We start from the raw sequence: 12,560 nt of genomic DNA on the forward strand, positions 1-12,560 counted from the left end.
GTCACACAAAACACGCAGAAAAGCATGTGTTTTCTTGCGGGTTGCCGTCAGTTGTAAATACGTTTCCATTCATTCACATCTGTACATTTCCAACTACATAGCAACCTGCAAGAAAATCCATGCTTTGCTGTGCGTTTCATAAATGTGCGACAATGTGCGTCACACTTGTGTTATTATTCATTTACTTCTGCACATTTTTGAATGCATGGCAGACCGCAAAAGAATACATGCACTTTGCTGTATGTTTCAAAAACGCACAGCAAGGAGCATTGCTTTTGCATTACCATTCATTTACATCTGCGCATGTGTGGCGTGTGTTGCTGTGCATTTTTCAGACATATGAAAAAGCGCACATTTTCTGTGTGGGTCGCCTCGTATTTGGAAACACGCAGATATGAATGTCGGCTGATTGTTAATGACACCCCAATCACAGTTATCAGATGCATGTTTTGCTGCCAACATGCATGACGCTCCATGACTGAGAAGATTCTTGAGCTACTTTGGGGTGTTTGTTGCATGTCGGGCAGAACATTCCAGTGAATGGGCTCCCTATACACAATGTGTGATTACACATGAAAAATACACAAATAATGGAAGTGGGAATGTGCGTTTCCTCTACGCTCAGGTGTGACTGGGATGTGATTGGAGGAAGATTTTAGGCAGCAAGGATGACCAGGGAGGAGAGGTGGGGGGTAAAGAAGCCTCAGAAGTCACAGCAAAGTCTTAAAGATTTAGACAAATGTGCGACTTTCTGGTGATTTTACATTGAAGTCTATGGGAGTCGTGCAGCACAAGAATCACACAAAAGTAGTGCAGGAAGTATTTTCTTTTGTTGCAGTGACTCAAATCGCAGCAATTAAGACAACACCCAATAAAATCTTTGTGTTTTCACCTGACCTGCGACTTTACATGTCATCAGAATGTCGCTGGAAAATTGCTGTAGTGTGAAGCAGGGCTTAGGGCTGAGGAAAGTGTGAGTTCCCAGGACTTCTAACAAGTGTGGTAGATGGAGAACATGTCTGATAATCACCGTTATACTGTATGCAGGTTCCTGCCCATTCTCTGAATTCAGTTAGGATATCCTCACACTCACTTACCTGACCTCCTGACTCCTGTGTAGGAATGGAGATAGAAGTTTCTGGCACTCTGGACCCACAGTGAGAAATAGAAAATGTAAAGACTGAAAACTTTCTCTCTTCAAAGACTTCAAGCAATAGATCAGCTGCTTGGAATAATTCCTGTCCATCCACAAGTGATCAGTATGTGAGCCCCACAGATACAAATCTGTACAACCCGACATGACTCTCCTAATGAAGTCCTCATCCTGAGTCTCATACAGATAGGAGATGGTCTGAGTATAGAAAATCTGATCACTGTCCTCCATGGCCCATTCTATGATTGCAGGTTTGGCTCGGAGTGAGATGGGGATTCCTGTGACCTCTGAGAATGTCTTCACCTGATTTTCATTTAAGAGACCAAACAGGAATTGTACAGATAATGATAAATGTGAGTGATGTGATCTGAGGTCATCGAGTGATTTCCCTTTACAGATCTCCGGGAGGAAAGTACCTTCCATAGACCCAGACCCATCATCCATCCCATAATAGAGAGCAGCAAGGAACTCCTGTACACTCAGGTGGATGAAGCTGTAGCAGGTCTGATGACGGACGTCCCAATGAAAGATGTTCTCATTCAGAAATACAGACTCCACCTCATCCAGAGAAAGTCCATGTCTTTCTAGATCTTTCTTCTCAAATAAGATTTGTTGGTTCAGAAGTCCCTGATTGGCCAGAGCACACAGCTTCTTCAGACAGGTTTGTTTCCGGTGTACAGACTGCTCCTTCTTGCTGTGATGGGTTAGTAAAACCTCCAGGAAGAGAAGATAAATTGAAGTCGTTGTCTTACACTGAATTACATCCAAATCTTTTCTTATTTCTTGTTTCATTACAGTGCAGACAATCCAGCATGTGATGGGGACGGCACACATGGTGTACACAACGTCATTGTCTTTTATTATACTGAGAACCTTGTCTGCATCTTCTTTATTTCCATAGAATTTATGGACATATTCCAATCGATCGTCCCTTGTAAATCCCTGGATTTCCACATTGCGAGAATCATCGATGAATGTGTTAAGTTTCTCCATGGCCAGTGACCTTGTGGTGATGATCAGAGAAGATTCTGGGAGAACGTGTCTCCTGAGCAAGCTTTGGAGAATTATTTCTTTGTGGGTTTCCATAGAAATGTCAGGACAACCCTCAGATTTCTCCTCCAGAGTCCACCTCAGTTCATCAAACCCATCAACTATGGTGAGAAGTTTTCTCTGACTTCCAGGATCCTTCAGAATAGACACCAGGTCATCTGAACTCAGTCTGCAGGTTCTGGATAAAAGTCCCACAAGACTTATGTTTCCAGGGATGGTGTTGATTTCTCTACAGCTCAGATAAAACACAAAATCAAACTTGTCTCGGTAGAGATCCTCAGAGGCCCAGTCCAGCATGATCTTCCTGGAGGTCATTGTTTTTCCAATCCCAGCAGGTCCTTGTAACACCACAATCTTAGGGATGAACCCACATTTATCAGGGTCAAAGAGGGCCTGGATTGTGGTTGGAGATCTTTTCTCCATGATCTGTAGATGTCTTCTGCCTGAACTCCTTATTTCTTCTTCTTTTCCCTCTTTATTCTGGGGTCCCTTTATCATCAATAAATTGGTAAATCTTTCCTGTAGATGAACATTCTCCCCCATACGGGAATTATATTCTTTAATCCTCTGGAACCTCTCTTTCTCAGACTCTCTGTGTTCCTTACTGAAGTCTTTATGAGAGAAAAGAGAATATTTTATTTCTCATACACACATGAAATAATAATAATAATAATAATAATAATAATAATAATATATTTTATTTATAATGCACTTTCCATCAAAAGACCTCAAAGTGCTACATAATTACAATAAAAACAAACAAACCACTTAATTTACAAAACATTTGCTAAAAAGAAAAGTCTTCAACCCCTTTTTAAAATTTTCAGTAGACTGAGAAACCCTAAAACTATCAGGCAAAGCATTCCACAGACGTGGGGGAGCAGCACAAAAAGCCCTATCTCCCATGGTTTTCAACCTAGTTTTTGGAATCTCTAAACAATTCAAATTAGTTGAGTGAAGGGAACACGGTAGATTTTGCAATCTAAGAAGTTCCTTAAGATAAGGTGGAGCTTGTCCATGTATAGCATTTATAAGACAGAGTTGGGAATATTGTATTCAAACCATGAACCCGAAGAATGGAACTCTAAAAGAAGATATCCCATGAAATACAGGAGGACTGTGGAAGCATCCAAACTATGGACACACCATCCAGACCAGAGGCATGAATATAACCTACAGGGCTCTGGTGCAAAAAACTATAAAGGGTACCCCCTGACTCCTGGGGCCCTTTCTATCAGTTGCAGGCCCTTTCCTCTGGTCCCGGGGCCCTTCCCTCCAAGGCTGGGGCTCTTCTCTCTGAGGCAGAGGCCCTTTCTTTAGCCCATGGCCCTATCCGCTTGTTCCCATAGTGGGGGCCTTTATAAGCCCTGGTTCAGACTGCTGAAACTTATCATGTGACTTTCAATACAAAGCCACATGGCAAGTCAAAACACATTCATTGGGTCCTGTCCTAATAAATGTGACTAAAGTCACAGCAAACAAAGTAAAATGAATACTTTTCTATGACTTTGGTGTGATTTGAGTGGCATAGACTGCAATGTTAAATCACAAAATTGCAAACAAGTCACAAGGAGATTTCAATCAAGTTGCAAAACTTTGGGATCACTGGAGCCAATGTTCTGCAGTGGGCCCCCTTCCTGCCATCTTGGGCCCCCTACAGTGGCAGAATGCTAGGGCCCGGTCTCAAGTGCAACCTTTCTGACTCTGGTAGTACCACCACTGATCAAAACTACAATAAAAACAAAATGTTCATCCAGAAGAGATTTCATATGAAAAGTGGATGTCCTACTAACCTGATAATGTTTTGCTATGTGTCGTCTTCTTCAGTTTGGCTGGAAATAAGATTAGGGAAGTGATTAGTCCTGACAAACCTCTGAAATGTATAAAATAATAACTAAGAGAGTTATTAGTGTAGCAGATCCTCCCAGTCACCATCATCCCACCAACCCTCTGTAGATTGGAGTCTCTCCTCCTCCAGGTGATGGGAGAGTCTTTGCCTGGTAACATCTCAGCACATTGCAGTGACATGTGACCATGGTGGGGGGACCAGAAAAGCCCCCAATTCTCTATGCAGGGATTACAGGCACACACCTAGAATCTGGAGCCGTGACTCCTCTTTCTGATGGAGGTTCAGGAGGATGCATGGGGCACAAGGCTCAGAACCCCGAGCAACAATCATGAGGGTCTCCTAGGAATACAGATATAAATATGGAGGTTCTGTATAATAGACAAGTGGCTGTGATTGTATTGCTCTGCTCGGCATGCTGAGTGATGTCATTGTGTTATGGTGACTGACTGCCGGCATCCTGGAGAAGTGTTACTCCGCTTCCCTTTTACATTGTTCCTGAACTCTGTAGCCTTTTCCTTCATCCACAATTTTATACCCAAATGTATTTTATTCTGTAAACTCCCTCAGTAAAGATTGTTTAACCCCTTAGTGACCGAGGGTAAAACAAATGTTAATGCCTGAACACAATTTTGCAACTTTGACCTGTGTTAGTAAATCTGTACATATCATCCCAACTACATTGTGTATCCAGGAGGATTATACCGGATTAATTTCAGGACAAATTGAGCTTCTTTTGGTAACACTGGCACAAACACTGTTAGTTGTGGTTTGTACCCGTAGTATGGCCTGAAGAACATTGCACACATTCTGCTTTTTTGTCCTACCTAAAAAAACTGACACTGATACTAATTTAGAAAATGTTTTTCAACCACTTCCTGAACGGCTCACGCCCATATATGTTGGCACTTTGACGAGGGCTATTGTTGTTATGGCAGCAGCTACCATAACCCCGGTATTCTCTTCTTCAGTGAGCGGTCATGTTTCCAATAAAAGTGGTCTCTGAGGTGGATTCACCGCAAGATAACTTTTAGCGGTGACGGGAGAGGGACCCCCTTCTGCCGCTCTCAGGTGCTCTCCACCGCTTACCGGAGCCATTGGTAGTGGCAGAGATGATCAAGTCCACTCCTGTGTGTGGCATGGAGCTGAGTGAGGGGAAGATGGCCCCCACCCATCTCCATACTATTGCAGGGTGGAAGCCACAGAAAAACGTCACTTCCACTCATAGCTCTTAAAGATATTTTTTTAATTTATTTTTATTGCATATTAGTGTAAATATGAGATCTAATGTATTTTTGATTCCAGATCTCATATATAAGAGGACCTGTCATACTTTTTTCTATTACAAGGGATGTTTACATTCCTTGTAATAGTAATAAAAGTGACATTTAAAAAAAAAAAAAAGAACAGTGTAAAATTTAAAAATAAAAGGTAAAATAAATAAAAAAAACTTTTAAAAAATGTAAACCCTCCCTGTGCCGCTGAGCTCGTGTGCAGAAGCACGCATACGTGAGTAGCACCTGTATATGAAAACAGTGTTCAAGCACACATGTGAGGTATCGCCATGATCGATAGAGCAAGAGCAATCATTTTATACCTCCTAGGATTAGGATTATTATGCAAGAGCAATAATCCTATACCTCCTCTGTAACTCAAAACTTGCAACCTGTAGATTTTTTATTTAAACATCACCTATGGAGATTTTTAAGAGTAAATGTTTGTCGCCATTCCGCGAGCGGGTGCAATTTTGAAGAGTGACATGTTGGGTATCAGTTTACTTGGCGTAACATTATCTTTAACAATATAAAAATTGTTGTCTTATTTTTTTCATTAAAAAAAAGTGTATTTTTTCCAAAACAAGTGCGCTTGTAAGACCGCTGTGCAAATATGCTGTGACAGAAAGTATTGCAACAACATTTTATTCTCTAGGATGTTAGAAAAAAATATATAATGTTTGGAAGTTCTAAGTAATTTTCTAGCAAAAAAAAATGTTTTTAACTTGTAAACACCAAATCTCAGAAAGAGACTCGGCTCTTAATTTGTTAAAAAGAAACCGACCCAAAATACACTAACCCTAACAACCTCTGACCTTTGACCCTAAAATTAAATCTTGCACTGACCCGGATCTAACCTTGATCTAGCTATTTTTTCCCCTTTATTAGAAAGAACACAATGTATTATATAATATATCCTGTATGTATGCAATGTATTATATAATATATCCTGTATGTATACAATGTATTATATAATGAGTCCTGTATGTATACAATGTATTATATAATATATCCTAAATGTATACAATTTATTATATAATGGTTCCTGTATGTATACAATGTATTATATAATGGATCCTGTATGTATACAATGTATTATATAATGGATCCTGTATGTATACAATGTATTATATAATATATCCTGTATGTATACAATGTATTATATAATATATCCTGTATGTATACAATGTATTATATAATGGATTCTGTATATATACTTCTGTGAGGCCTCATATTTGTGTACTGTAAGTGGGAAGTGGTTAATCCAGTTGGAAGCTCCCGATTGGTCACTGGCTTTCCCTGAATGACATTCCTAGTTCTTCCTCACACAGATATTGATTAGGAATTGGTAGGAAATGGTCATTATAGATGGCAACTCACCATGTTCTGCTCTCCTCTCCTGGAGGTCATCTGCAGGTCCCATCAGACCGATCAGTGTAAAGACATGAATGGTGACATCCAGAGCCCCTTCTTCTCCATATTTGTCTATAAGGAGGTCCTTGGTGGTGGTCCAGTCTGCATTTTCTAGTCTTCCTCGGGGGATGGGACGTTTATCTCCATAGGAGAAGTCAGACAATTTGTTCCTAAATCTCTTGAAGTCACTTGTATTCAGATCCTCCAGAGAATATATGATAAGATCCCCGGGGGTTTGTTTCCTATTCTCCCCCACAGCAGGAGCCAACCCTGCAGAGAAGACAATCATTAACCATAAACATTCATCCTGATTGGTTGATTTCTGACACATGACAGCAGATGAGTCTGCACTGGCAGCCAGTAATAGAGATGGGCCTCCTATTTGGTTTGTAGCAGAACTCCCGAACAGGGGAAAGGATTGCCCCCAAACAACGGACCCCATTAAAGTCTATGGAAGACACATAGTAACATACCATTCAGTCAGACATGAAAAATCAAAAGTGCCCATTTTGAAGGCTTATATGCAAGGTATTGGCCATAAAAGGGGTATGGGGGGTCCGGGGACTGCCCTAAGGAACATGTATCAATGCAATTTTTTTTTCAGAAGCAGTGATTTAATGATGCTTAAAGTGCAACAATAAAAATGAAAAATTCATTTAAATAGTGTGCCTGTGGGGTCCCCTTAGTCTGCCGGTAAAGTAGCACATCTGTACCATGTATAGAACCTTCTGCAACTAAACTGACATTTATGAAGAAAAAAAAACAAGTCAAATCACATTGACTCGTGGTTACAATTGCTGGCACTTGGCTATTTTACCACTTACCGTCCGGGCCATAACCAAATGACGGCTACAGCACGGTAGGGTAATTCTGGGATGGCGCACTATGACATTCTCCCAGAATCGCACTCTCGCACACCCTGTGAGTATCCGTGTCCGCCGATGACAGTGGCCCTTTACCATGTGGGACATAGCGATCAGTCGTAAAGAAGTCGGCACATGCCTGGTTCAGCTCTTCCCCTCCCCTTACCGATTGGTACAGTGTGAGAGGAGATGGGAGAGATTGAGTGCAGCAGCACTGTGGGCTGGATCAGAAGTGCCCACAGCACTGATCTGTGCCAATTCCTGCACTCATCCTCATCTCTGCTCAAATATCCTCATCCATGCTCAACCATCCCGATCCACAGCTCAGCCATCCCCATTCATGGCTCAGCCATCCCCATCTGTGCTCAGCCATCCCCATCCATGCTCAGCCTTCCCCATCTATGGCTCATACATTCACATTCATGGCACAGCCATCCATGCTCAGCCATCCCCATCCACGGCTCATCCACTCCCATCCATGGCTCATCCATTCCCATCCACAGCTCATCCATCCCTATCCATGACTCATCCATCCCCTTCCATGGCTCATCCATCCCCATCCATGACTCATCTATCCCCTTCCATGGCTCATCAATCCCCATCCATGGCTCATTCATGCCTCAATCATGTTCATCCATGCCACATCAGTTCTCATTTTTGTCACATCCATGCCACTACAGTGCCCATCAGTGCCTCACCAACGTGTAATAGGTAGGAATGAAATTAGATGTGTAATTTATGTCCTTAGAACGCCTGAAGGTGCTCCCTGCATGTTGGGCCTCTGTATGTGGCCAGGCTGCGTAAAAGTCTCACACATGTGGTATTGCCATACTCAGGAGGAGTAGCTGAATGTATTTTGGGGTGTTATTTTTGGTATTTATATGCTATTAGGGATGGGCTGAACACCCCGCTGTTCGGTTTGCACCAGAACATGCAAACAAGCAAAAAATTTGTTCGAACACGTGAACACCATTAAAGTCTATGGGACACGAACATGAAAAATCAAAAGTGCTAATTTTAAAGGCTTATATGCAAGTTATTGTTATAAAAAGTGTTTGGGGACCTGGGTCCTGCCCCAAGGGACATGTATCAATGCAAAAATATGCCGGGATCTGGGGGTCCCCTTGTTAAAGGGGGCTTCCAGATTCTGATAAGCCCCCCGAACACAGACCCCCACAACCACCGGGCAAGGGTTGTGGGGATGAGGCCCTTCTTCCCATCAGCATAGGGACAAGGTGCTTTGTGGGGGCTACTCCAAAGCACCCTCCCAATGTTGAGGGCATGTGGCCTGGTACGGCTCAGGAGGGGGAGCGCTCTCTCGTCCCCCCCTTTTCCTGCAGCCTGCCAGGTTGTGTGCTCCGATAAGGGCCTGGTGTTTTTTTTAATGTTGGTGCAGAGTTCCCCTTAAAATCCATACCAGACCTAAAGGATCTGTTATGGATTTTGAGGGGGACCCTTGGGGCAACTCCGGAGCAGCTTGCATTGACTTCTATACAGAAGTCATTTTGCAAGCCGTGCTGAAGTCATGCTGTACGTGGTGGTTTCAGAGTCAGACAACTTTGTAGCCGCTCCAGTGTGAACGAGCATTTAGGCTACTTTCACAATGGGGCAATGCGGGGGCTGGCGGTAAAGTGGTGCTATATTTAGCAGCGATTTACCGTCATTTTAGCAGCACTATGCAGCCACTAGCAGGGTAGGTTTAACCCCGCTAGCGGCTGAAAAAGGGTTAAAACAGCGGAGCTTTGCAGGCGTGTTTGCAGCACTGCCCCATTGTTTTCAATGGGAAGGGGCGCTTTAGGAACGGTAAATACACCGCTCCTACAGCGCTCCAAAGATGCGGCTTGCAGGACTTTTTTGACTGTCCTGCAAGTGCACCGCTCCAGTGTGAAAGCCCTCTGGCTTTCACACTGTAGAGACAGCAGCGGCTGTTTCAGGGTGCTTTGCAGGCGCTATTTTTAGCGCTGTAATGCCTGCAAAGCTCCCCAGTGTGAAAGGGGCCTAAATCTGGCCATACACTGGTCGAATTTCGAAAGAACTTTTTTTGAAAAACTTATCTAAGAGTTTTTGTATACGAATTTCGAACCATTAGTGAGCTGCAGCAACAGACGATTTTCATGTGGCCATTGAATTTAAAAAATCTGACATGTTGGAATTTTTTTAAAAAAACCTTCGATTTTCGAACCAATGATGGGAGATTGTGTGAGAAATGTAATCAAAAAAGAAATGCGCATGTGCAAGAAAAGAAGATTCCCAAAAAGAAAAGAAGATTCTCAGACACGAAAATTCTTTTCTGTAGGAACATGAGGTGAACTTGAAGGTTTGGTTGGTCGAATTTCAAAATCAATGGTGGCATCATCAAATCACAAAACGCACAAATTTTCTGATTTTCAAAAGAAAATTTTCAGGAAATTAGATAGGCTGTCAGTACATCAGCTGTGTTTAGGTGTGATCAATTTTCAGTGATTGGCACCATAGCTTGTAGACTCTAAGAGCCGGTTCACACAGGGGCGACTCAGATCCGACTTCAGGTCGCCCCTAGTCACCTCAGGTCGGACAACATGTAAAAATCAATGTAAGTGAATGAGAGCCATCTTAAGGCACGCTACTGAAGTCGCTCTGACTTCAGAAAAGGTTCCTGTACTACTTCAATCCGACTTGTAGGCAACTGGTACCCATTGATTTCAATGGAGGTCGCCTCCAAGTTGGATCTCCGTCTATACGGAGGTGACTCTGACAGAATTATTAGCTCTTAAGAGGGAACTCCACACCAAATTTATGAAAAAAAATTGGCGTGGGTTTCCCCTCCTAGAGCATACCAGGCCCTTAGGTCTGGAATGGATTCTAAGGGGAACCCCCTACGCCAAAAAAAACGGCGTGGGGGTCCCCCCAGATCCATACCAGACCCTTATCCGAGCACGCTACCCAGCCCTCCAGGAAAAGGGGTGGGGACAAGCCAACCCTGGCCGTTGGTTGTCGGGGTCTGCGGGCGGGGGGGCTTATCGGAATTCGGAAGCCCTCTTTAATAAGGAGGCCCACAGATCCCGGCCCCCCACCCTATGTGAATGAGTATGGGGTACAATGTACCCCTACCCATTCACCTGTGAAAAAATGTACAAAAAACACAACACACAAGGGTTAAAATAGTTTATTGCACAGCTTCGAGGGTCTTCTCGCCGGACTCCTCTGCTATCTTCTTCTAGCTCTTTTACTAGCGGAGGAGCCCAGCTTTCCTCTTCGCCACCGCCCTCTTCTTCCGACTTCGGGGGTCTTGTCCCCCTCTTCGGTTCTTCTTGCCGGGCCACCTCGCCTTCTTCTAGCTTTTTGGCCCGGTCTTCTGTCGCCGCTGTCGCTGTCTTCTGTTCTTCTCTTCAGATGTTGCCACGTCGCTGCCTCCGGTCACAATGACAGGGACGCGGCATGCGGCGACTTATATAGGGACATCACCGGATGATGTCCCTGCCCATTATGATGTCACAGTCCAGCATCCTCTGGGACTGTGACATCATAATGGGCGGGGACATCATCCGGTGATGTCCCTATATAAGTCGCCGTGCGCTGCGTCCCTGCCATTGTGAGCAGAGGCAGCGATGAGGCAACATCTGAAGAGAAGAACAGAATACGGCGACAGCGGTGACAGAAGACCGGGCCACAGCGTGTAAAAGAGCTAGAAGAAGGCGTGGTGGCTTGGCAAGAAGAACCGAAGAGGGGGACAAGACCCCCGAAGTCGGAAGAGGGCGGCAGCGGCGAAGAAGAATGCCGGGCTCCTCCGCTAGTAAAAGAGTTAGCAGAAGATAGCGGAGGAGTCCGGCGAGAAGAACCCCGAAGACGGAAGACCCCTGGAGCTGTGCAATAAACTATTTTAACCCTTGTGTGTTGTGTTTTTTGTACATTTTTTCACAGGTGAATGGGTAGGGGTACATTGTACCCCATACTCATTCACAAAGGGTGGGGGGGCCGGGATCTGGGGGCCCCCTTATTAAAGGGTGGTCCCGGATTCCGATAAGCCCCCCGCTTAACCCAACGGCCAGGGTTGTCGGGAAGAGGCCCTTGTCCTCATCAACATGGGGGCAAGGTGCTTTGGGGTGGGGGCCCCATGTTGAGGGCACGTGGCCTGGCACGGGTCAGGAGGGGGTGCTCGCTCGTCCCCACCCCCTTTCCTGGCCAGCCGGGTAGCGTGCTCAGATAAGGTTCTGGTATGGATCTGGGGGGGCCCCCCCACGCCGTTTTTTTTTTGGCGTAGGGGATTCCCCTTAGAATTCATACCAGACCTAAGGGCCTGGTATGCTCTTGGAGGAGGAACCCATGCCATTTTTTTTTTAAATTTGGCGTGGAGGTCCCCCTTCAGAGCTCATTCTCTAAATGGCCATGGCAAAAGTCGCCTGGCCTGGGGCGACTTAAAGTCATGTTATAAGTCGTCCCAGGTCGTGTCTAAGTCATGTTTAATTCGTCTCCAAGTTGCCTCACAAAGTCATCCTGAAAGTCGTGTCGCCCCTGTGTGAACCAGCTCTAAAGCAGTGATTCTCAACTATGGTTCCTCCAGAGGTTGCTAAGGGTTCCTTCAGCATTGGGCCATTTCTGCCCCTTGGATAAGTTCCCACTGACACCATTGATCTTTTTAGCTATCTGTAAGGAGGTCATTCTTCCCAATGACCACAAGTGTAAGGACCATTCTTCCCACTGACCATCAAACTATTGTATCATGAGTTGTATTTTTCCAACTTTTAGCAGGGGTTCCCCGAGACTGGAAAATTATTTCAAGGGTTCCTCTGTGTTGAAAAGGTTGAGAAAGACTGTTCTAAAGCCTCGTACACATGCTTTGGTTTTCGGATGACCGAACGTTCATTTTCTGTGGCATGCGAGTCTCATGTGGAAAGTAAAGAGGTTACACACAATACAAAAATTTTAGTACGACAGAATACAACGTCAGAAGTGACGTAATGTGTTGAATAGTTTTGTATGTA

At 44.3% G+C, this 12,560-nt stretch overlaps 1 protein-coding gene across 4 annotated transcripts in view; it reads right to left on the bottom strand.

The window, feature by feature from the left end:
• The window catches only part of LOC143973897 (NACHT, LRR and PYD domains-containing protein 3-like), a 140,785-nt gene that overhangs the window by 78,122 nt on the left and 50,103 nt on the right, over nucleotides 1–12,560 (bottom strand). For all 4 annotated transcript variants that reach the window (XM_077474779.1, XM_077474776.1, XM_077474778.1 and 1 more), the window contains exons 3-5: nucleotides 6,704–7,006; nucleotides 3,997–4,035; nucleotides 1,098–2,814 (exon numbers count right to left, since the gene is read on the bottom strand). In XM_077474779.1, the coding sequence (XP_077330905.1) occupies nucleotides 1,098–2,814; nucleotides 3,997–4,035; nucleotides 6,704–7,006 (2,059 nt within the window). The remainder of the gene's footprint in view (nucleotides 1–1,097; nucleotides 2,815–3,996; nucleotides 4,036–6,703; nucleotides 7,007–12,560) is intronic.

Source organism: Lithobates pipiens, unplaced genomic scaffold (genome assembly GCF_037356315.1).
Source record: "Lithobates pipiens isolate NorthernLeopardFrog02 unplaced genomic scaffold, aLitPip1_a1.2 Scaffold_13, whole genome shotgun sequence".
Lineage (NCBI taxonomy): Eukaryota > Metazoa > Chordata > Amphibia > Anura > Ranidae > Lithobates > Lithobates pipiens.